Source organism: Loxodonta africana, chromosome 6 (genome assembly GCF_030014295.1).
Source record: "Loxodonta africana isolate mLoxAfr1 chromosome 6, mLoxAfr1.hap2, whole genome shotgun sequence".
NCBI lineage: Eukaryota > Metazoa > Chordata > Mammalia > Proboscidea > Elephantidae > Loxodonta > Loxodonta africana.
Genome location: NC_087347.1, coordinates 9,919,387 through 9,944,490, shown reverse-complemented (window position 1 = coordinate 9,944,490; position 25,104 = coordinate 9,919,387). Strand labels below are relative to the sequence as shown.

Below are 25,104 nucleotides of genomic sequence, written 5' to 3'. Positions count from 1 at the left end.
TTGTGAATGAGGGACTATAGCTAGATGAGAAGAGTTTAGGGCCAGAGAGAGAATGAAGATTTACAAGATTATGCACACTTGCTGAGGGCGAGAAGACAAGTGGGCTGAGAACAGAATCTTGAGTAATTCCTATTTCTAAGGTAAAGGGAGAGGACCAGAGATTCAGAGGCAAAAGTAGAGCCACAAGAGTTGAGTGCAAGGAAAGTAAGGAAGGAGAATGCTTGAACAGAGAATGGGGTTGCTAATGTTAGGTGTCACTAAGCGGTCGAACAGCGAGCACTAAGAAAAGCCATTGCTTATCTTGAGAGAAGCTTTACTGGAGAGGTGGGAGTGGAAACCAGGTTGTAGCAGGTGTGGATGGTGGTGAAGTCGAGACAGCATATATTGAGTGTCCTTTTAAGAAGTTTGACGAAGAAGGAAAAGAGTGAGGAGAAGGAATTCGGAGAAGCTCCCTCTAATTGAACAAACAAGGCTTCAGAGGGGAAACTGCAGTTGTACCTAATTACTTCCATCCCCTTTCCTTCTCAAAAGCCTGCATGCTGAGAGATTAGAAATAGGAACCAGTCTTTATTCTTACTGAGAAGAACATCCTGCATTGTACAGGTAGACTTGGCACTTTTTGTTCTCCAAAAAGACTGGAATACGGTGAATTATATTAATTATGACTTGGAATAGGTACTTACTCAAGTTAGAGATATTTTTATTAAAGGTTTTGGTGGTATGTCTTTGAGAAGATTTGGGGGTGCGTTATTGTCTTACTCTTTGGAGACCTGATGTACAGAAGAGATCAGACTGATTCTGGTTGATTTCAAGAGGCAGACTTACAACCCTCACGTAGATGCTGTAGTGACATAGGCAGGAACTGTAGAAGGACCTTCAAGAGGTAGACTTATAACCCTCACGTAGATGCTGTAGTGACATAGGCAGGAACTGTAGAAGGACCTTAGAGGTAACTTTTAACCCTTGTAATCTGACACTCTCTGGATGAAATTCTGTCATTCTAGGGAGAAATACTACCCTTCTTAATAAGTAGCCTCAGTGTTCATGACACAGTTCACATTTCTGCTGGGGCCGATTAGCAAGCTGCCCAACTTGAGACACAGGGAGAGGGTTATACCTCCTAAGAGTCTATTTGATATCCTTTATTTCAAAGGATTTTCATCTGTCTACATTTTTCTCCTCTAGAAATGGTTCCTGATGTCCAACAGCCCCTGTCACAGATTCCTTCAGATACAGCCTCTCCTCTTCTCATACTTCCGCCTCCTGTTCCCAATCCTAGCCCTACCCTCCGGCCAGTTGAAACGCCGGTCGTCGGTGCTCCTGGTATGGGCAGTGTTTCCACAGAGCCAGATGATGAAGAGGGCCTCAAACATTTGGAGCAGGTAAAAGTCATGCAGTTCTTTTTTCTCCTCAAACTGACATAAAAATGAGAAAATAGTAAATGAATATTCAGAAATAGAGCTTTTGTGCACAACTTTTTAAGTACTGGCAAAGTTGTTTGTATACCTAGTATTTATTTGGGTAATTGGCTTTCAAATCATTTCATGCTTATAAGTTTCTGCTATGTAGTAGTCATTATGTCAGGTTATTTTTTGCTCTTTTGAGGTTGCCCTTAGCTGTTTGCTTTTCTTTTTTCTTTTTGGAAATTAATGGAATGCCAAAAATGGCGAATACAAGCAGCTGTGGATGGGCACTGTGTCTTCGCCTCAAGTGTAACAGGAAAAATAGTTCATTAAACTCTCAGGATATAACATGTTAGTTCTCTAGAGTTCTCTGAGATTGTATATACCGTTGTTATATATAACGTAGATGATAGCTTGCTTTCTACAAAAGAGTCTTTCCTTCGGGGTAGGATGGTTAGTGGCAAGGAATGCTGAAGAAGGGGTAGGTAGTATCTTACGAAAACTTGTAAAAGATTTTATTTGTGATTATATTGATTGGGCCTTTCATTCTGTTAACATCTACATGCTTTTACAGATTTAGTGTGTACAGTTTAGAATTGATCAATGGCTTATTAGTTTAAAAAGTTTGCTTCTTAGTGTGTTGATTAGAAGCCTGGGTTTTGATTCTTACCAGTTTGTGTTTCAGTCTCAGTTCAGTTCACTTAATAATTTTGAGACCTTGAGTAAGACATCACCTCTCTGAACCTTAGTTTCCCCCTCTGTAAAATGGGAATAGCGTCTATTTCACGGCACTGTTGGGAGAATTAAATAGTTGCTTGTTCCGCTCTTTGCACAAAAGCTTTAACAGATCACGTAGTTCAAAAGAGCAGATATTATTATTACATGGACAAGTATTAGTTTAGGGTTGTTTCCTGAATCCTTTTCTTTTTTGTTATTAGCAAGCTGAGAAGATGGTGGCTTATCTCCAAGACAGTGCACTAGATGATGAGAAACTGGCATCAAAACTGCAAGAGCACAGAGCAAAAGGGGTCTCGGTCCCGCTGATCCACGAAGCGATGCAGAAGTGGTATTATAAAGACCCCCAAGGGGAAGTTCAGGGTAAGTCGTTTCTTTCACTTGAAGTACAGCGGCGCCTGCCATTGCCGCCAGATTCTGTAAGAGGATGATTTGTTTCATGTCAGTTTGCATAATAGTAGGAAAAGAAGTCAACGCTACAGGCGTTCTTAGTATATATTAGAAGACCGTTTTATAGACTTCCTCCATAATAATTTATGATTTTTAGTGAAGGGGAGAGGGGAAGCTTGATGAAAATAATTTGAACACAAGGCAGAATGCGATGATGACTGGTATGAGAGGGGTGTAAGCAAAATGCTGCAGACGCCCTCAGACCTGGGCTCCCAGCTGGATCTCGGGTCAGGCAAGTGTATGAGTGTTGAGTTGTTTGTAGTATCCCTTTCTCCTTTTCAGGTCCGTAGGCGCCGTAGTGATACCCAGTTTCACTCCTGATCTTGGTAATTTGTGTCTTTATTATTATTTTTTCTTTGTCAGTCTTGCTAGAGGTTTGTCAGTTTTATTGATCAGCTTTTTATTGATTTTCTCTATTTTTGTTTTCAGTTTCATTGGTTTCTGCTCTTTATTATTTTTTTTCCTTTTGCTTGCTTAGGGTATATTTTGCTCTTCTTTTTTTTAGGTTCTTGAGGGTGGGAGCTTAGATTATTGATTCAAGACTTTTCCTCTTTTTTAATGTAAGCATTTAATACTGTAAATATCCCTCTAGCACTGCTTTAGTTGTATCTCACAGTATTTGATATATTGTATTTTCATTTTCATCCACTTCAATGTGTGTGTGTGTGTGTGTGTGTGTGTGTATACATGTATTTTTTTTCTTTAATTTTTCTCTTTTAACCATGGATTATTTAGAGTGTGTGGTTTAGTTTCAAAGCATTTGGAGATGTACCTGTTATCTTTCTGTTACTGATTTCTGGTTCAAGTCCGTTATGACTGGAGAACACAGTCTTTATGATTTCAATTTTTAAAAATCTTTTGCGGTTTCTTTTATAGCCAGAATATGACCTATTTTGGCATATGTTCTGTGGACCCTTGAAAAGAATGTATATTTTGCTATTGTTGGAGTGTTCCATAAATGTTGACTAGATCCTGTGGGCTGATGGTGTTGTTGAGTTCACTACCCTTGGTGGTTTTCTGGGCGGTTGTTCTCTTTTATCGAGAGTGGGTTACAGGGGTGTTGAAGCCTCAGCTATATTTGTGGATTTATTCCTTTCTCAAGCCCTACCAGTTTTTCTTTACATATTTTGCAGCTCTGTTGTTTGGTGTATATACATATAGAGTTGTGGATTGACCCTTTTATCATTCATTGTACAATGACCTTTTATCTCCGGTAATTTTCTTTTGCTCTGAAGTCCGCTTTACCTGATAATAATATAACCACTTCTGCTTTCCTTTGGTTGATATTTACATGATATATCTTACTTCATCTTTTTACTGTCACCCTGTCTATATCATTGTGTATGAATTAAGTTTCTTGGAGATAGCAGATGGTTAAGTCGTGTTTTTCAATCTTCTCTGCCATTCAGTCTTTTAATTGGTGTATTTAGACCATTTGCATTTTATGTAATGATTGATAAGTCTGCCATTTTATTTTTTTGTCTTTTTTTTTTCATTTCTCTGTTTTCTTTTTCTTACCTTTCTGTGAGCACTTGAATATTTTTTAGAATTCCATTTTGTTTTTTTTGTAGTGTTTTTGAATGTATCTGTAGTTTTTTTTTTTTTTTTTCCAATTGTGCTTTAGGTCAAAGTTTACAGAGCAAATTAGTTTCTCATTAAACAGTTAATACAGAAATTGTTTTGCGACATTGGTTGGCAACCCTGTGATGTGTCAACACTTGCTCCTTCTCTGCCTGGGTTCCCTGTTTCCATGTGTTCAGTTTTCCCATCCCTTCCTGCCTTCTCATCTTTGCTCTTGAGCTGGTGTGCCCATTAGTTTTGTATATGTGATTGAATTACAAAACATGTTACTTCCGTGTGTTATTGTTGGCCCTATAGACCTGTCTAATCTTTGACTGAAGGGGGAACCTCAGGAGTGATTTCGGTACTGACTTAAAAGGGTATCTGGGGGGCCATACACGTGCGGTTTTTTCTGTCTCTGTCAGACCAATAAGCCTGTTTTTTTTTTGTGTGTGTGTGAATTTGAATTTTGTTCTATGTTTTTCTCTCACTCTGCCCAGGACTTTGTATTGTGGTCCCTGCCAGTACAGTTGGTAGTGGTAACGAGGTACTGTCTAGTGGGTTCAGCCTGATGGAGGTTATGGTAGTTGTGGTCTGTTAGTCCTTTGGACTAGTGTTTCCCTTGTGTCTTTGATCTTCTTCATTCTCCTTTCTTCCAGCTGGGATGGGACCAGTAGATGTATCTTAGATGGGTGCTCACAAGCTTTTAAGACACTGCTTACCATAGTCAGATACAGAACAGTTTCTTTGTAGACTACGTTATGCCAATTGAGCTAGATGTCCCCAGCCCTCAGCCCAGTAGCTTGGTCTCTCAGGGCATTTGGGTTTGTCTGTGGAGCTTCTATGACTTTGCCCTGGTCAAGTTGTGCTGACTTCCCCAGTATTGTGTACTGCCTTATCCTTCACCAAAGTTACCATTTATCTACTATCTAGTTAGTGTTTTTCCTTCATGACCCCTCCTCTCCCTCGTAACCATCAGAGATTGTTTCTTTCTGTGTGGAAACTTTTTCCTTTGTTTTTATAATAGTGGTGTTGTAAAGTGTTTGTCCTTTTGTAATTGACCTATTTCACCCAGTATAATAATGCCCTCCAGATTCATCCATGTTGTGAGATGTTTCGAAAATTCATCACTGTTCTTTATTGTTGTGTAGTGTTCCATTGTGTGTATGTACCATAGTTTGTTTATCCAGTCATCTGTTGATGGACACTTAAGGTTGTTTCCATCTTTTTGCTATTGTGAATAACGTTGCAGTCAACATGGGTATACATATGTCTAATCGTGTAATGGCTCTTATTTCTCTAGGATATATTCCTAGGAGTGGGATTGCTGGATCTTATGGTATTTCTATTTCTAACTTTTGAAGGAAGCACCATATCGTTTTCCAGAGTGACTTGAGTTCTTGTATCATTTTGCATTCCCACCAGCTGTGTACAAGAAGAATTCCAGTCTCCCCGCAACCTCTCCAACATTTGTTAGTTTCTGTTTTTTCGATTTGAGTCAGTAGTGTCGGGGTGAGATGATATCTCACTGTAGTTTTGATTTGCATTTCTCTAATGTCTAGTAGTCACAAGCATTTCCTCAAACATCTGTTAGCTCTTTTTGTAGCTATTTTAATAGTTGCTTTAAGTATTGCATTATATATACATAACTTATCACAGTCATAAATGGTATCATCATTCTACTAGTTTCAGTGAAGTATAGAAACCATACCTCCCTTTATGTCCTGTTACTGCTCCCATTTGTAATTGCCTTAGGTATTGCCTGTATATCCACAAAGAACCACAGCAATTTTTGCTTTAATCGTCAGACATAATCTAGAAAACTCAATAGGAGAAGGCGAGATTATAGATTTTTTTATCATGTTCTTCCTTCCTTCCTGATGTTCCAGGGTTCCTTCTTTTTTTTTTTTCTTTTCTTTTTATTTATTGTGCTTTAAGTACAAGTTTACAAATCAAGTCAGTCTCATACAAAAACTTACACACATCTTGCTGTTTTCTCCTAGCTGCTCTCCCCCTAATAAGATAGCATACTCCTCCTCTCCACCCTGTATTCCCCGTGTCCATTCAGCCAGCTCCTGTCCCTCTCTGCCTTCTCATCTTGCCTCCAAGACAGGAGCTGCCTACGTAGTCGCATGTGGCTACTTGAGCCAAGAAGCTCACTCCTCACCAGTATCATTATCTGCCTTGTAGTCCTGTCCAATCCCTGTCTGAAGAGTTGTCTTTGGGAATGATTCCAGTCTTGGGCTAACAGAGGGTCCAGGGACCATGACCTCTGGGGTCCCTTCAGTCTCATTCAGACCATTAAGTCTGGTCTTTTTACGAGAATGTGAGATCTACATCCCACTGTTCTTCTGCTCCATCAGGGATTCTCTGTTGTGTTCCCCGTCAAGGCAGTCATCGGCAGTAGTCGGGCACCATCTAGTTTTTCCGGTCTCAGTCTGATGTAGTCTCTGGTTTATGTGGCCCTTTTTGTCTCTTGGGGCCATCTTTACCTTATGTTTTTGGTGTTCTTCATTCTCCTTTGCTTCAGGTGAGTTGAGACCAATTGATGCATCTTAAATGGCCGCTTACTAGCGTTTAAGACCCCAGATGCCACTCACCGAAGTGGGATGCAGAACATTTTCTTAATACATTTTGTTATGCCAACTGAAACCATGATTCCCAGGTCCCCATCCCTGCTACTCTGGCCTTCGAAGCGTTCAGTTGTATTCAGGAAACTTCTTTGCTTTTGGTTTAGTCCAGTTGTGCTGACCTCTCCTGTTTCGTGTGCTGTCTTTCCCTTCACCTAAAATAGTTCTTGTGTACTATCTAATTAGTGAGTACCCCCTTCCTCCCTCCCCACCTTCGTAACCATCAAAGAATATTTTCTTCTGTGTTTAAACTTTTTCTTGAGTTCTTATAGCGGTCTCAAATACAATATTTGTCCTTTTGCAAATGACTAATTTCACTCAGCATAATGCCTTCCAGATTCTTCCATGTTATGAGATATTTCACAGATTCATCGATGTTCTTAAATGTGTGGTATTCCATTGTGTAAATATACCATAATTTACTTATCCATTCACCCGTCGATGGGCACCTTGGTCGTGTCCATCTTTTTGCTGTTGTAAACAGTGCTGCAATAAACATAGGTGTGCATATATCTGTTCATGTGGAGGCTCTTATTTCTCTAGGATATATTCCAAGGAGTGGGGTTGCTGGATCGTATGGTAGTTCTATTTCTAGCTTTTTAAGGAATCGCCAAATCGATGTCCAACGTGGTTGTACCATTTTACATTCCCACCAGCAGTACATAAGTGTTCCAGTCTCTCTACAACCTCTCCAACATTTATTATTCTGTGCTTTTTGGATTAATGCCAGCCTTGTTGGAGTGAGATGGTATCTCATTGTAGTTTTGATTTGCATTTCTCAAATGGCTAATGATCATGAGCATTTCCTCATGTACCTGTTAGCCGCCTGAATGTCTTCTTTGGAGAAGTGCCTGTTCATATCTTTTGCCCATTTTTTAATTGGGTTGTCTTTTTGTTGTTGAGCTTTTGCAATATCTTGTAGATTTTAGAGATTTGACACTGATCGGATTTGTCATAGCGAAAATTTTTTTCCCAGTCTGTAGATAATCCTTTTACTCTTTTGGTGAAGACTTTAGAGGAGCATGTTTGATGTTTAAGGAGCTCCCGGTTGTCTGGTTTCTCTTCTGCTATTTGTGCATTGTTAGTAATGTAAGGATTGAGTGGGACCAGGCAGTGTTTCGTTCTGTTGTGCATGGGGTCGTTATTAGTCGGAACCGACTCGACGGCACCTAACAACAACAAGTAATGTTTTGTGTACTATTTGTGCCATGTATAAGGGCTCGTAGTGTTGTCCCTATTTTTTCTTCCACGATCTTTATCGTTTTAGGTTTTATATTTAGGTCTTTTTTCCATTTTGAGTTAGTTTTTTTGCATGGTGTGAGGTATGGGTCTTGTTTCATTTTTTTGCAGATGGATGTCCAGTGATGCCAGTACTATTTGTTAAAGAGACTGTCTTTTCCCCATTTAACAGACTTTGGGCCTTTGTCAAATATCAGCTGCTCATATATGGATGGATTTATGTCTGGATTCTCAATTCTGTTCCATTGGTCTATGTGTTCTGTTGTTGTACCAATACCAGGCTGTTTTGACTACTGTGGCGGTATAATAGGTTCTAAAATCAGGTAGTGTGAGGCCTCCCACTTTGTTCTTTTTCAGTAATGCTTTACTTATCTAGGTCCTCCCAGGGTTCCTTCTCTTATCATTTCCTTTCTCTTTAGAGAATTTCCTCTGGTCATTCTTTTAGGGTGGGTCTGCTGGCAGCAGATTTTCTTCGTTCTTCCTTATGTGAGACTATCTTGATTTCCATTCATTCCATACAGATATTTTTGCTGAGTATAGGATTCTGGGTTGACACTTCTTTTCTTCTAGCACCTGAATACTTCTGCCACTTCCTTCCCTGGAGGTGAGGGCTTGTGACTGGCTGAATAAAAGCTCTGGCACCCTTCTTCACCTTCTCTGACACCGTCTAGACGCCCTACTTTGCCTTTCCTCATGTGGGTGAGGTAGGACCACAGTTTTTTTCTGTGGTCTTTGGCTGAAATAAAGTGGTTATTGTCTGAAAGTTTTCCGTTTTGCAAAGCTGCCCCTTTTCTGATCCCTTGGCTAGAGAGAGCGGGGTTTGTTTTTTCCACGCCCCTCCCCCACCCCCTCCCCGCATCTGTTGGCATTTCTGGTTGCTGGCTTCTTTAGCTCCAAGGCTGGGCTACAGAGGTATACAGCAAACCCAGGGGACACACTACTGTGTCTCGCCTCAGGCCTCAAGGCCCTGAGTCAGTCTGCTTTGTTCTCTCCACCTTTCAGAGGCTTCTTTGGTTTGCTGTATGTAATGCCCAGGGCTTTTAGTTCTACTTAGCAGGAGAAATAGGAAAACAGTGCGTCTACCCCATCTTCTCTGAAATGGAATTTCTAGGGCTTTGTTTTGTTTACTATTGTGTCCCCGGTGCCTAGATCACGTAGTAAGTGTTTAGTATTTGTTGAATGAATGAATGGTTTATTGATTGGAGTGCACTTGTTTGTTAGTTTTATATATAAAATTCCTGGCAATTTCTTTTTATAAAATATCTAGAGAATGTTATTCCCCCCATACCAAGAGCAGATTTAATCCCATTTGGGTAAATAAATTTTAGTTTGTCTTAATTTAAATGATTATTGCTTATCTTCTGCCCCGTATGCAATAATCTGTCTGAAAACGAAAATTGGAGAAAAGCCTTCCAGCCCTGCAGCTATATTTATATTCTCTGCACCCGCGTGATCCAGAGTCTAACAGAGTGCAGTCTTCTCTTCAGCTGTATGGAGCTTTTCTAACAGATGACTCGTGGCGCTGGAGTGAGACAGAGACCATCGTACTCCTTACAATAATTAAAGCACTGCTGAGAATTTGGGGTATATACACAGAAGGCTTATTTCAAAGTTGTCCCTGTTATGTTTTGTTAATGAGAAGCCTGTTCACCACCTTTGGAAGTGACTTAAGATACCATACAAAGTATTCAACAGGTGCCACCTGAAGAGGTGTTTCCTCTGGATGAGGGTCGGAAATATTTGTTTCCTCTTTGTGCCTAAAAGGGTTCTTATTGCTCTTCTGCTTACTCGGTGATATTACAGGTCCCTTCAATAACCAGGAGATGGCGGAGTGGTTTCAGGCGGGCTATTTTACCATGTCTCTATTGGTGAAGAGAGCATGTGATGAAAGCTTCCAGCCTCTTGGTGATATCATGAAAATGTGGGGAAGAGTTCCCTTCTCGCCCGGCCCAGCACCCCCTCCTCACTTGGTAAGTACCTGAAGCTCACCTGTAACACATATTGAACACAGAGCACCTACTTCTCCTTGAAAACATAGCCCAAATGTTACGTGTCATGAGGAAGCAAATTGAAATTGTAATGAGAAGCCTGAATCAGAGACTGCATATGTAGCTATAATGATTTTTCAAAACTCAGACGTTTGTGCCCATCTTCTTCAGCTTGTCTGTCTGTCTCTCTCAAACCCAGAGAAACAATCCATCAGTAGCTTTCTGCCAGGTGTAGAATGTGGGCCAACATCTTGTCACGGCCTGCAGACCCTGCGCTGTCTGACTTCTTACCTTTCTACGCCCATCTCAGAGCTCTGCCTTCACCGTCTGTGCTTCAGCTGGCTTCTTTGAGTTGCTTCTTGTCCCTAGTGAGAAGGCACACACTCCCTCTTCTCTGTTTGCCTCTTGCTTTCTGACTTAAAAAGTTCCTACATTTGAGGTTTACTCTAAATAAAATGTTACTCATCTGAAATTCCATTGCTTCACGCTATTTTGAGGATTTTCTTTGTTTTTTTGAATATTAGCTCCTGATATTTTGACCACAAATGGAACACAATGCCGGTGACCCCCCTAGTGTGCTGGCACTGCAGCCCCTATGGCAGGTGCAGTCTTTGCCCCTCCTGCGACTGCCCCGACTATCGCCCAGTAGAGCTCTTTTCAGGGGTCTCTGGAGCCACTTCTCATTTTCCTTCTCCTGGTGGCGTGTCTCATGGCCGGCCGTTGTCAACATGGCTGTAGTCAGAAATCTTCAGTGTGAACGCTGGGTTTCTACGGGAAATTTCACCACTGATTCAGTCATCACGCACATACTGAGTGCCAGGCCTTGTGCTAGGCTCTCCTGAGATGAGGATGAATAAGATACAACCTCTGTAGACAAGGGAGTCTGTAGGTGAGGACAGTGGCTTTCAAACTGTCGTGACGGTGGCCCATATTAAAGTAACGTTTTTACATCAGTAGGCTGTACACTTATGACTCTATGTATGTATAGCAAGTTTCACAAAACGTTATGTGCAGTGTACACTCTAGTGTTTTCTGTTCTCTTTCATCTTTTTGAAATGCTGTTCTTCACCCAGTTACTGCTTTCCCAATCCAATGACCAGTTGAGACCCATAGTTTGAAGAGTAGTGGTCTAGAAGAGATGGTGAGGGAAATTATTTCTGACATTGTCTTAATTGCTGTAAATCCATGTAAAAATCATGTTGTGTATTATTATATGCAAGTTCAACTTAAATACCCAGTTTGAGCCTTATTACCCGTCTCTGAAGTTGGGGTGGATTTTCATCCTGCATGTGTCAACAGCTGGAAGCACATCACTTGGAGCTTGGCGTGCTTGCCCTGGTCCGTTTCCTGACTTCAGCCGTAGGTGCTGAGCCTCAGTCATACCTGTTTCACCTGGAAGCTCATCACTTGGAGCTTGGCGTGCTTGCCCTGGTCCGTTTCCTGACTTCATCCATAGGTGCCGAGCCTCAGTCATACCTGTTTCACCTGGAAGCTCATCACTTGGAGCTTGGCGTGCTTGCCCTGGTCCGTTTCCTGACTTCAGCCGTAGGTGCTGAGCCTCAGTCATACCTGTTTCACCTGGAAGCTCATCACTTGGAGCTTGGCGTGCCTGCACTGGTCCGTTTCCTGACTTCATCCATAGGTGCCGAGCCTCAGTCATACATGTTTCACCTGGAAGCTCATCACTTGGAGCTTGGCATGCCTGCACTGGTCCTTTTCCTGACTTCCAGCCATAGGTGCTGAGCCTCAGTCATACCTGTTTCACCTGAAAGCTCATCACGTGGAGCTTGGCGTGCCTGCACTGGTCCGTTTCCTGACTTTATCCGTAGGTGCTGAGCCTCAGTTACACCTGTTTCATCTGGAAGCTCATCACTTGGAGCTTGGCGTGCTTGCCCTGGTCCTTTTCCTGACTTCCAGCCATAGGTGCTGAGCCTCAGTCATACCTGTTTCAGCAGAAAAGCAGCACTGGAAAGCTCTGCTTCCTGTCAGCTCCTTTGCTCTCAGTAGTACTGCTAAGGAGACAACTCACCTTCATATGAACGTACCTAAAGCCTAGTTGTTCATGTAGGAAACTGACATTAACCTAGGGTAGCTGTCCCCTCCAATATTTAACGAGAAAGAAAAATGTCCCTGAATTTCAGTTGATCTCTGCCCTGAGGAATTGCATACTCTAGACTATATTTGAATTGACTTGAACCGACTCATAGTCACCACACATACAACAGAATGAAACACTGCCCAGTCCTGTGCCATCTTCACAGTTGTCCCTGTGTTTGAGCCCATTGTTGCAGCCATTGTGTCGCTGACCTTCTGCTTTACCAAGCACGATGTCCTTTTCCAGGGATTGGTCTCTCTTGATAATAAATTCAAAGTGTGCAAGACGAAGTCTCGCCATCCTTGATTCTAAGGAGCATCCTGGCTGCATTTCTTCCAAGACAGATGTGTTACGGCTTAGTTCTCAAAGTGACGTCTTTGCTATTTGACACTTTAAGGAAGTCTTTTGCTGCCCACTTGCCCAATGCAATGCATCATTTGATTCCTTGACTGCTGCTTCCATGGACATGGATTGTGGAGCCAAGGAAATGAAAGCCTTGGGAATTCCAGTCTTTTTCCACATATCATGATGCTGCTCATTGGTCCAGTTGAGAGGATTTTTCCTTTCTTTATGTTGAGGTGGAATCCATACTAGAAGATGATAGTCTTTGAGCTTCATCACGAAGTACTTCAAGTTCCCTCACTTTCAGCAAGCGAGGTTGTGTCATCTGCATATTGCAGGTTGTTAATTTCAAACTATAATCAGTCTAAAATACTGACTAAATGATTCACTAATGGTTTGCATAAGTTTAGTCTGTGTCGTCTGTATATTTCTTTTATCTTCACTTCACATTTCATTCTTTTTACATTTTTAAAATTTAAATTCCAGCATTGGTTATTTGAAATATAGGCGAAAAAACAGGATTTTGCTACAATTTCTTTATCTTTTCTAACCCATATGTACTAATAGCAACAGAAACCACCTAGTTTTTGTGTAGAAAGTGTTCAAAATGCTTTCATATTCTGTTTAGTTTAAGATTGATCACCATCTTTCAGAAGACATCCTCGTAGACTGTCTCCCTGTGTTTGGCACATGCCATTGTCAAATTTGTACTGTAATATTTCCTTTATCTTTTAGATAATTTTACTCTTCTACTGTCCCATTTCTCTAATTTCTACATTACCTCCAAATTTGTGAATCACCTTTAAGATTGGGAGAATTGCATAGTTTTCCAGGTGCAGTAGTAACCCTGGAGCACAGTACAGCTTCAGGGGCAGGAGGAAAGACCAGCACCTGAAATGTGGACTCTTTTCCACCTTAAGGAATCTCTTATAATGTAGCTGCCACCATATTCCACTAGGTGGCGTGGCTTAGTTTTAAAGATGCCAGTTTTTTAGGATAAGGGTGAGGTGGGAGATTAAAGTTCTGAGATTCATTTTGCTTTCAGATATATCTACTGAGTGGCTTTTATTTTTATGTTTCTTGCAATTTACTTAATAGTATTTCTTCCTCACGCCTTCCCACCCAGGGAGAGTTGGACCAGGAACGACTGTCCCGCCAGCAGGAGCTCACAGCCTTGTACCAGATGCAGCACCTCCAGTACCAGCAGTTCTTAATACAGTGAGTACGGTAATGCGGCAGGGCGCGCTGCGGCCCCACAGGGGCGTCAGGTGGAATCTGTTGTCAGGCCTCACCCGTTACGGCACAGAGAACTGAAAGTCTCTGTAACACTTTGGTCAGACATCTAGTGGCGTGTTACTCTACAGTTCAAATTTAGTCTCTCATCTCACCTCTTAAGTGACAGAAATTAGCAGAAGTTGACATGCAAGTATAATTTTGCAAGCTATTTAGCTCCTAAAGCAGGAACCAACAAACCTTTTAAGAACTAAGTGCCTCCTGATTGGCTAAGCTGTCAATGCCACAGAGAAAAACCATAGGAGGGAGGGAGAGAAGCACCAAGTTTACCCTGTTAGGAGTGGTATGGAACAATGGCAGATCACTTATACTGTGCATCCCTTTCATAGAAGAAATAGGCTTCGCTGGCCATCTGATGGAGAGGTTGGCTAACTGTAGACTATGGGCCAAATCCTGCCTGCTACCTATTGTTACAAACAAAGTTTATCAGAGCACCAGGAGTTCCTGGGTGCCAGAAACGGTTACATGTTTGACTAGTAGATGAAAGGTTGGGGTTTGAGCACACCAAGTGACGCCTCAGGAGACAGGCCTGGCCATCTGCTTCCCAAAGGTTATATAGCCTTGAAAATCCTGTGAAACAGTTCTGCTCTGCATACATGGGGTCGCCATGAATCAGAATAGACCCACGTCAGCTAACAGCAACAACATCAGAGCACCAAACCAAACCAGTCGCTGTCTGAATCATGGAGTCCTCACGTGTGCAGAGTAGAGCTGTGCTATGTAGGGCTTCCGAGGCCTTTTTCCCGAGGCATCCCTGGCTTTGTAGACCAGCGCTTAACCAGTTGCACCACTCAGGAACTCACCTTTATGGAAGCACAGCCACACCCATTTGTTCCGTATTATCTCTGGCTGCTTTTGTGCTACAACGTGAAATTGAGTAGTTGTGGCAGAGACTCTATGGCCTGCAGTGCCGAAAATACTCACTATCTGGTCCTTTACAGAGAACATTTGTTCACTACTGATCTAGTGAAAAAACTTGAGACATAAATTTGGGATTTTTTTTTTTTTTTGCTCAAGAGGTGCTTCATATGGAAGTAGCTATTTGAATCTGCTTTAATTTCACTTGTTTTCTGATGAAGGGCTACTGTGTTCTTGAAGGGTTTGCCAGTTTTGGACATTTTGTGCTTTTTGCTGTCCTTTTTTTGAGCAAAAGCATGTCATCTATAAGTTCATTTCTTTCTGGAATGAATTATGGAACATTCTATTTGACTATTACCGAGAAGAATTGTAAAATATGCTTGGTAGTTATTTCTAACGGTGTGCTTTTGGGGAGGGTGGTGAATTGAACCTTGCCTTTCAGAGTCTTAGTAAAGTGACTTAATGTGGATAGATAGGTGACACTTGGTCTTGCTTTTTGAAGACAACAATATGCACAGGTTTTGGCTCAACAACAGAAAGCAGCCCTGTCTTCTCAGCAGCAGCAGCAGTTGGCGCTTCTCCTTCAGGCTCTGAAGATGAGGTTGGTGGTCATTCCATTATGTGTCTCATTGTGTGTGTGTGCTGGAAGAAAGACAACAAGGGAAATTGAGGAAGAGTACGTGAATTCTGGTGTCAGAATACCCACACATAAGTCCTACCCGCAGGTGGTAGGTGCATAAAAGCAGAGTAAAAATAATCGTGAAGCTAAAGGGAAAACATTTACTCAGTCTTTTTTACTCATGGAGGACCAATTTGGAATAGTAACCAAAGGACACACGAGAAGCAGTGTAGTCTTACGGGAACAGCAACAGAAAGTTGCTGTCCAGGATTTTAATCTCACTTTTACCTGTGGTAATCTCAAGGAAGATAATAACAATGCCACCAAACCAAACCTGCTGCCGTCGAGTTGATTCTGACTCATAGCAACCCTCTAGGACAGTGTAGAACTGCCCGATAGTTTCCAAGGAGTGCCTGGTGGATTCGAACTGCTGACCTCTTGGTTAGCAGCAGTAGCACTTAACCACTACGCTACCAGGGATTCCACAGTGCCACACAGGGCTATAATTTTCTGAAACCCAAAAGCCATTAAGGTATGTCTAAGGAAAAGGAAATTGGACTAGATGCCTTAAGTTTCTGCATTTTTCAGATGATTTAATTTAGTATGTGTTGTAAACCCTGCAAAGGTATTAGTCCCTGCCCTCCAAAACTTTACTGCCCGGTTTAATCAAACCGTTCACATTTCCCTTTGAGCTTTAATCCATCCTGTCAGGTAGACAGGTTAGGTGATAGAGTCTCTATTTTACAAACGGGCAGAGTGGGGCTCTGAGAGGCTGAAGGACTTGGTTGACGTAGCACATAGCAAACTTCAGAGACAACTAAAATGCAGACCTCTTGACTTCCTCTTTAAGGGTTTTTCATTATAATGTGATGGCCTTGTGGCTTTTAGTAAGATATTAAGGCTTTTTTAAGGTAGTAGGTATATCCATTATTTAAAAATCAGTATCTTGTAATACATGTGATTATTGTGCCTCTGACTTTGTTAGTGTTAGGCTTTAGTTGAAACAATGAAAGAATTTTCTGGCCAGATAACTTGGAAAAGCTAGAAATAACATAGAAATTCCTCTTCGTCTTCTTTTTGCAAATGACAAGAACAAGTTGGTTTTTTTTATTTCCCTTCTGCAGAATATCTGATCAGAACATCATTTCCTCAGTAACTAGGTCTGTGACAGTGCCAGATAATGGCTCTATCTGGGAGCTTCAGCCAACAGCCTCACAGCCTACAGGTAAAAACCTACACTAGGGCTTTACTATAGCTTCAAGGTTTTAGATTCTAATAATATGTTGATGTTCAGTTTTTTAAAAAATGTATCAGATTTTTGGATCCATTTTGGTATTGAATATTAACAAAAGGTACATTTTTTAATAGACTCCAGCAAAAGATTAAAGGTATTGTTGAAATAAACTATTAAGGATTTGCTAGAAATCATTTAGAAGATCAGATTTCTTGTGTTTGATTCAGTTTTTATGTTGGTTTAACCAGTGTGGAAAAGTCTTTTAAATCATTTTCTTTGATCTCTTCAGCCAGAATGAAAAACATAAATAAGAACAAAAGTAATGGTGCTCTATCTTTTTGAATCACTGCAAGGGCCCCACAGATTTTAGGAAGAGAAAAACCTCCTTTGAAAGGACACCTGGCGTTGTTCTCTGATCTTTTTGCATCAAATTAGAAAATTTTGGATTGAGATGATTTAAGTCTTGACATTGGTGAAGTACTTGTGTTGAGGTCTGATATTTGCAGAGGTGGATGGTTGGAATCCTGGAGAGCGTCCTTATAAGAGGCTATAGTTGTATTGAAAGCTCTCAGGACCCCTGAGCGTTGATGGATATTTCTAGACCCAATCAGCCTTCAGGCTGTAGTTCTCTTAGCAACACTGACCCGGGAGTGTGTCAGGAGAAGAATCGGTTATCCTTTCTTAGCAAGCTTCTCAGCTGAGTCTACCTTATTTTTTCTTGGTAGACATTTATAATTAAGTTACTAAGATAGTCTCCATTTTTTTTTTTTTTGAAACTATAAGTACTTTATTAAATATTTTTTTCTCTTTAGATTTGTGTGAAATCAAGGTTTTTTGTTTTTTACGAATATTCCACTGGTTTTGTACAGTTAGTAATTAATAGTCCATAAATAGATGGTAACAGGAACATAGGAAATAGAGAATGCTGAAAAGTGGTGTCAGCAAGCCTAGCTGACAGAGGGTAACAGACTCAGAGCCCTTATCTATTGGCTCCCACCTCTGACCGTGTACTGCCGTACATGTTGGTCAGGACCAAGTGTCATGCGTGAGACCCGCCCAGGCTGCTCTTGCACCTCTCTTGTCACTTGGTAAGAGGCTGTATGATTACAGGAAATACCATGGGCTTTGGAATCGAGTACACTTGGGTTTGAGTCCTGGCATGGCTACATGCTTGCTCCGTGCCCTTGGGAATGAATGTTATGAGACCACCTCAGCCCCTTTGTAAAAACGGGGTTATGAACAGATAACATTATAGGGCTTTGTGAGGATCAAATTATTTGCCCAAAAAATGCTTGATACTTTCTTTCCTCCCATGTTGAAGGCTCTTGACGTAAACTAGAGCCCAGTGACAGCTTGGTCGATTTAAAAGCAGAGCAGATGTGTGTGATGGAGCTCCTTTGGGGACAGGGAAGCAGCTTTAGTCATCAAGCTTACGGCTATGTGACCATGTGTGGAAACTCTGATGTGCTGCCCCCCCCCCCGCCCCCGCCCCACCAATTGTCTTACAGTTTGGGAAGGCGGCAGTGTGTGGGATCTTCCCCTGGACACCACAACTCCAGGACCTGCCCTGGAGCAGCTTCAGCAGATGGAGAAGGCCAAAGCTGCAAAGGTCAGACCCTCACTTCCTGTAGCAGCATGTGCCTTATGGCTGAGCATATAGACACTCTGTCTGCTGATCTCCAGTTCTCTCTAGCTGGGTGTACTTCTGCTTTTAGTCTACTGCTACTTAGCTGGTTTAAGTACACTTGTATTTGATTTTTATTGTACCCTCTTTTCCCAAAAACATCCCTCTGAAGCTCTGTGGTGATGTTTGTTTGCGTTTCTTAGTGTACCCAGACATATAGCTGAAAAGCTCAACATGGATGTTAGATCCTGTGCTCTGTTCACATCTTCTAGAGGAGCTAAGAATATGGGATTTTGGTTTTCATACTTGCCAGAAGAGGATGCCTGTTTCAACACCTAGCATCATTGTAATAATTTCTGGGTTCATGTGCCTCTAAGAGTGTCCTGTTCCTGTTTTATACTTCATGCATACTTCATACCTGTCCTTTGAGGTAGTGACTGTCTCCTTCGAGTGCCCAGAACATGGGAAGTGTTCACGGTCAGGATCTGTCTCCGTAAAGGAGTGAAAGGTCACAGTCCAAATAACTCTCAGGTGCCTTCTGGTGCCCAGTGCTTTGTGTGGCGAGCACAGAAATGATGGAAGATGGGTCCTTCAGGGAGCTTGCAGTCTGCAGCATGAAGGGACAGACATTACAATGACAGGGTAGTTGAGAACCACATGGACCCAGTTGTAGAGGTGGGGTTTAGGAGCCGGGTAGCACTTCTGATGAGCTGTGAACTGATGTTCCCTTGAAAGGGATGAGGATTTAGCTCATTTGAAGGGTTTGGACATGACAGAGCAGAAAGAGGTGAAAATTCAATTGCAGTTGAAGGAAATAACACTTACAGAGGTCCAGAAGTGCTCAGTAACTTGGCCTGGCTTGGGACCACAGCGGGTCTGAGGGATAAACAATGGGAAGAGCCAGGCACAGATCATGTTACAGAGTTAGGCTTTATTTGCAGGCTGCAGGGTGGTGTTGAAAGTAAGCCTGGAGTGTTTTTTTGGAGGGAAAATGTGGCATTTGAGCTGGGGAAAGTGGGGCAGACAGGATGCTAGGAAACTGGATAAGAGACTCTTTGGAATATGGGTGAGAAAAGTGGAGGTCTGAACTGAAGCTGTGGCGGTGGGACCAGAGACCAGGTGCTGGATCGATTAACATGTGGAACTGTGATAGGATTTATTTAGGGATTGGTCTTCAAACTTTAAAGAATTCTATAGTTTTTTATACTAGCAGCTTTACGACATTGGTATTGAAACCTTATAGCCACGTACTGTTATATCTTCAGCCAGCTGTCCTTTTGTGGGAAAAAGTAAAGAAATGCCACTCCAAAAAATATTCTTAGGTTACTTTCCCATAGGCTACTTTCCCAGCACGCCTAGGACCTGTGGCGTGGTTAGTGGCAGTGTGGAGTGAGGAGGTAGGCAGACAGGCGGGAGAAAGTGCGTTCAGTAAGAGAGCATGAAGCTGTCCTGATGTTGCTGTGACATATCAGAGCTCCTAAGAGTGCTGACTGGGAGGGATCCCTCCCAGGGGACTCAGTGAGTGGCCAGGTCTGCACAGCCCAGCCCCTCCCGCCAGTACCACTCGGTGGCGCAGTGTTCAGTGCTCGGCTTCAGGTCCCTGAGAACGCTCTCGTGTAACCGCAGCTGGAACAGGAGAGGAGAGAGGCAGAAATGCGGGCCAAACGGGAAGAGGAGGAGCGCAAGCGTCAAGAGGAACTCCGGAGACAACAGGAGGAACTTCTTCGGAGACAGCAGGAGGAGGAGAGGAAAAGGCGGGAGGAAGAGGAGCTTGCCCGAAGGAAACAGGTACACCTCCGAGAACTCTGACCGTGGAGAATCCTAGAAGACTCACTCACCTTTAGAGAGAGCGTCTGCTCTCCACGAACACCCATGGGTCCTAGCAAATCTTGCGGATTGAGTTCCTTTGCCTAGTGCCTGTGGTTTTATAGACCAGTTAGATTTTTAAAGTTCTACTCTCGCTGCTGAAAACAAGGAAGGAAGGAACTCTGTTGTAACAGCATTAAACGTCACATTTTTGAGAGCCAAATGTGCTTTTTAAAATTACACTGATCTTTGACTCAGACCTCTGCCCTTACTTTGCTCTTTTCCTTGATGAAGCTCTCCTACCTTCACCTCTATACTAGGGACTCGTGTTTCAGAAAGGAGGAAAAGCCATACATGTGGCGACATAAGCTTTTTTATTTTTAGGAGGTATTTATCACTTGTACTTAGAGTTCTCAGCAGTAGGTTTGGTTTGGGTTTTACTTAGAGTTCTGTAACCTACCTTTTGACATACATCATGTCATTTTCCCTTGTCCAGTATACTGCTACAAATCATATCATTATATTTGGTCGCCGTGTGAAATTTCACTTTATAGATAAAGTCTTAATTTAGCTAGGTCTCTTTAGTGGGCATGAGGGTTGTTCCCAATTTTTCACTATTATAACACAGTTTGAATGAAAATCCTTATAACTAAATCTTTCCTTAAGTATTTCTCACCAGTGAGGTTTAAACATTTTTCATGTATTTTGGCTGTTCGCATTTTTTTTTTTGGAATTCTCTGTTCGTATGCTTGTCCCACTTTTTTATTGGGGTGTTTCATTGACCCCAAGTGAAAGAATTCACTCTATAATAGCCCCAAAGTCTCGCCTTTACTTCACATTTCCTACTTGCTGTTGGCCCCAAAAGATACTCTGTGAAAATCAAAAGGGACCATCTAAGTATAAGTTTCCCAACTATTAATATTTCTTAAGAGTCATAGTGTACATTGGCATACAGAGGCTGTAAGTAGTTTTGCAGTAAAACCTGTTTGATTATGTTTTGCCTAGTGTTCCCTAAATTAATTTGACAATGGGATTGTTTTCTGTATAATACTTAGTCCTGTTAATGGAACTTTTGTTCTTCGGAACATCTCAGAACATAGCCTGGGAAACACTGCTTTACTCCAGTACTGACTGTGGAGAACGTCCCCCTGCCTCACCAGGCTTTGTTGGTGGCTGTGCTGGTTTCTCAGTGGATCAAAAAGGAGACACTGAAAGGACCAGTGGAGAAACCAAGGGCTGTGTCCTAGTGTGGCCTTTCCCAGGGCCAGTCAGTAAATGACAGAGCTAATAGAGAAACAGGATGGACTTCACAGTGTGTTGCTATTTAACTACTGATATTTTAAAGACAAAATTTTTTAAACTCTCATTGTGCCCACTCCCCAACTCACATACATGCTTTTTACCTTAGATCCTGGTTACATACTTTCTATGTTATTGTTAAGAGGGTTTTAGTAGCACATAACCTAGTCTATTTCAAATTATGATACATTAGCTGACAGCCACGGTTTCAACCCCTTTTTTTCTTTAGGAAGAGGCTCTGCGACGCCAGAGGGAGCAAGAAATTGCATTAAGGCGGCAGCGAGAAGAGGAAGAGCGGCAGCAACAAGAAGAAGCGCTGAGGAGACTGGAGGAGAGGCGGAGAGAAGAGGAGGAAAGGCGGAAGCAGGAAGAGTTGTTACGCAAGCAGGTGACCAGATGGCTTCATCTTCTCAGTGCGTCTTTGAAACTAGGAATTAGTGATCAAGAAAGTATTAGGATAGCCTATTAAAAAATTTCTTATGTTGGTTAAAACTACCAAAAGAGACCCAACTGACTCTTATTACTTCTAAATTCCTTTTTTCTTAAAATGAAAACCTCTTTTTTGACAGAAGACAAAAAAATTACCTTTCTGGCCTTTTCTCAGATATAAGTGGTGAGAAAGGTTATAAGATGTGTTCTTTTTAGCAAGTTTCAGACTTACACAAAATAAACAGAATAGTATAATAAATCCCCACACACCTATCACCCAGTTCAATAATTATTAACATCCTGCCATTTTTGTTTTATCTGTACTACCACTCACTCCTCACTCTTACTTTATGGTTATCTTTTTTAGGTGTAATTTTTGTGTGATTAGGTGCGGTCGAGTCACTTCCGACTGATAGCGACCCTGTGTACATCAGAAGGGAACCCTGCCCGGTCCTGCACCGCCCCGCAATGGTTGCCGTGTTTGAGCCCACTGTTGCGGCTGCTGTGTCAGTCCGTCCCCTGGAGGGTCTTCCTCTTTTTCCCTGATCCTCTGCCTCACCAAGCATTTTGTCCTTCTCCAGGGGCATCACATGCATATCAGGTCCCTCCTGATAAAATGTCCAGAGTACACAAGGTGAAGGCTCTCCACCCTTGCTCCGGAGGTGCGTTCCGCCTGTTCTTCTTCCAAGACAGACTTGTTCTGTTCTTCCGGCGGTCCGTGGTATATTCAGTGTTCTTCACCAACACTGTAATTCAGAGGCATCGATTCTTCTTTGGTCTTCCTTATTCATTGTCCAGCTTTTGCATGCCTATGAGGCGACTGAAAACACCATGGCTTGGGTCAGGTGCACCTCACTCCTCAAAGTGACATCTTTGCTTTTTAAGGTATAACTTACATATATTGAAATATAAATTTTGAGCAGCACAGTAATGACGAATAGGTACAGTATTATAACCCATGCCCCATCATGTTATAAAATACTCTCTCAGTCAGTCTACGCCTCACACTCACAGAAAAATCCCTCCTCTAATTATTTTTCACCTTTGTGGCTTCTAGAATTTCATGTATGTGGAGCCATACAGTATGCGCTTTTTTAAATCTGGCTTTTATTCAGCATAATGGTAGGAGATTTCTTTCATATTGTTACAGGCATCAGCACTTCATTTGTTGTTGTCGTTGCCGAGTAGTGTTCCAGTGTGTGAGTGTATTGCCGTTTGTTTCTTCATCCTCCCGTTGAGGGCATTTGGGATGTTCTCAGTTTTGCTCCAGGTGCATAAGCCATTTTATGAACACGTATTTCCATTTCCTCTGATAAACACCGAGGAGTGGAATTGCTGGGTCAAAGGGCAGGAGTATTTTAACTTTATAAGAAAACACCAAACTTTACCCACAGTGGTGTTGTACTGTTTTAAATTACCGTCGACAGTGTATGAAAAAGCCAGTTCTGTGTTCTTGTCAGCATTTGATGATGTCAGTCTTTTTAGCCATTCTAGTTGGTACGTGGAGGGTATCTCATTATGGTTCTAATGAAGACTAATGATGTTTCTTGGTTTTTGGTTTAAAGATGTTGAACATTTTTTCATGTGATTATTGTCCATTCATAGATCTGTGTAAAGTGTATGTTCAAACCTTGCCCAATTTGAAAATTGTTTTCCTTTTTTTACGATGGAAATTATCATTTATTGAGGTATCGTAGTAGATGCTTTAGATGCCTCGTTGTTATTGTTAGGTGCTGTCGAGTGGATTCCAACCCATAGCAACCCTGTAGGACAGAGCAGACTGCCCCGTAGGGTTTCCAACGGCTGGTGGATTTGAATGGCTGACCTTTTGGTTAGCAGCTGAGCTCTTAACCACAACTCTACCAGAGCTCTTTTAGATATGTAATTTCACTTAATTCTTGCAGCAATCCTGTAAGGTAGATATAGCGTTCCCATTTTTCAGATACACGTGTTTGTCTCTTTATTATTGTCTTATGTGCTCTTTTTTTAATTGAGGTATAATTCACATACCATAAAAATTCAGCCTTTTAAAGTATACAATTACATTGTCTTCTCGAGCTGCTCTTTGAAATCTTAATGTTCAGCTCCTTTACGTGATCATTTCTTCCCTTTGCTTTAGCTATTCTTAAGTTCAAGAGTAAGTTTCAGAGTTTCTTCTGACATCCATTTTGGTCTTTTCTTTCTTTCCTGTCTTTTAAATGACCTTTTGCTTTCTTCATGTGTGATGTCCTTGAGGTCGTCCCCCAACTTGTCTGGTCTTCAGTCATTAGTGTTTAGTGTGTCAAATCTATTCTTCAGATGCTATAAAGTCTCTAAATTCAGGTGGAATATCCTCAAGGCCGTACTTTGGCTCTCATGGACTTGTTTTAATTTTCTCCAGCTTCAGCTTGAACTTGAATACGAGCAATTGATGATCTGTTCTGCATTCGGCTTCTGGCCTTGTTCTGACAGATAATGAGCTTCTCTGTCGTCTCTGCATTGTAATTAACTTAAGTCCAGTACTTTATTCAGATTTCTTTAGTTTTTAACTGATGTCCTTTTTCTGTTCTAGAATATCATCTTGGGTACCTCATTGTATTTAGTTGTCAGGTTTCCTTGGGCTTCTCTTGGCTGTGACAGTTTCTCAGACTTTCCTTGTTTTTGATGACCTTGACAGTTTTGAGGAGTATAAGTATACTATAGGATACTCCCTGTCTTAGTCATCTGGCGTTGCTGTAACAGAAATACCACAAGTGGATGGCTTTAATAAAAGAGAAGTTTATTCTCTAACAGTCTAGGAGGCTTTAAGTCCGAATTCAGGGTGCTGGCTTCAGGGGAAGACTTTATCTCTCTGTCAGCTCTGGGGGAAGGTGCTTGTCATCAATCTTCCCTTTGGTCTAGGAGTTTCTCAGCTCAGGAACCCCAGGTTCAAAGGACGCGTTGTTCTCCTGGCTCTTCTTTCTTGGTGGTATGAGGTCACTTCCCTCTCTCTTGATTCTATTATATCTCAAAAGAGACTGACTCGAGATACAACCTAATCCTGTAGATTGAGTCCTACCTCATTGAGGTAACGGCCTCTAATCCCGCCTCATTTAATATCGTAGCGGTTGGGATTTACAACACATGGGATAATCACATCAGATCACAAAATGGCAGACAACCAGGTAATACTGGGAATCATGACCTAGGCACGTTGATGCACATTTTTTGGGGAAACAATTCAATCCGTAGCACCCTCTATTGGGATTTATTTGAGATTTTTCTCATGATTAGTCATCTGGGGTTATAGGTTTTGGGAAAAAACAATCACAGAGGTAATGTGCCATTTTCATTACGGCATATCGGGGGTAAGTCCTGTCAACATGATTTATGACTGTGGATGTGGACTTTGTTAACCTGGCTGAAGTAGTGTTTGTCAGGTTTCTGCTATAAAGTTACTCCCCGCCCCCCCCCCCCTTCCTGACTAGCCTCTTTGGCGGGAGATGACTTTGCACAGCCCACACCTAAGGAGTGGGGACGCA

At 41.9% G+C, this 25,104-nt stretch overlaps 1 protein-coding gene and 1 long non-coding RNA gene across 3 annotated transcripts in view; one reads left to right on the top strand and one right to left on the bottom strand.

Annotated features, from left to right (window-relative positions):
- GIGYF2 (GRB10 interacting GYF protein 2) overlaps positions 1–25,104 on the top strand; it is a 144,641-nt gene that overhangs the window by 87,028 nt on the left and 32,509 nt on the right. For both annotated transcript variants that reach the window (XM_064286544.1, XM_064286543.1), the window contains exons 13-21: positions 1,186–1,382; positions 2,342–2,501; positions 9,821–9,987; positions 13,569–13,660; positions 15,096–15,194; positions 16,337–16,437; positions 17,955–18,055; positions 19,697–19,858; positions 21,405–21,563. In XM_064286544.1, the coding sequence (XP_064142614.1) occupies positions 1,186–1,382; positions 2,342–2,501; positions 9,821–9,987; positions 13,569–13,660; positions 15,096–15,194; positions 16,337–16,437; positions 17,955–18,055; positions 19,697–19,858; positions 21,405–21,563 (1,238 nt within the window). The remainder of the gene's footprint in view (positions 1–1,185; positions 1,383–2,341; positions 2,502–9,820; positions 9,988–13,568; positions 13,661–15,095; positions 15,195–16,336; positions 16,438–17,954; positions 18,056–19,696; positions 19,859–21,404; positions 21,564–25,104) is intronic.
- Positions 14,724–21,409, bottom strand: LOC135231515 (uncharacterized). Its single transcript, XR_010322205.1, has 3 exons — positions 19,909–21,409; positions 18,489–18,677; positions 14,724–15,235 (listed from the first exon to the last, which is right to left on the bottom strand). It is a non-coding gene; the product is annotated as an uncharacterized LOC135231515 (long non-coding RNA).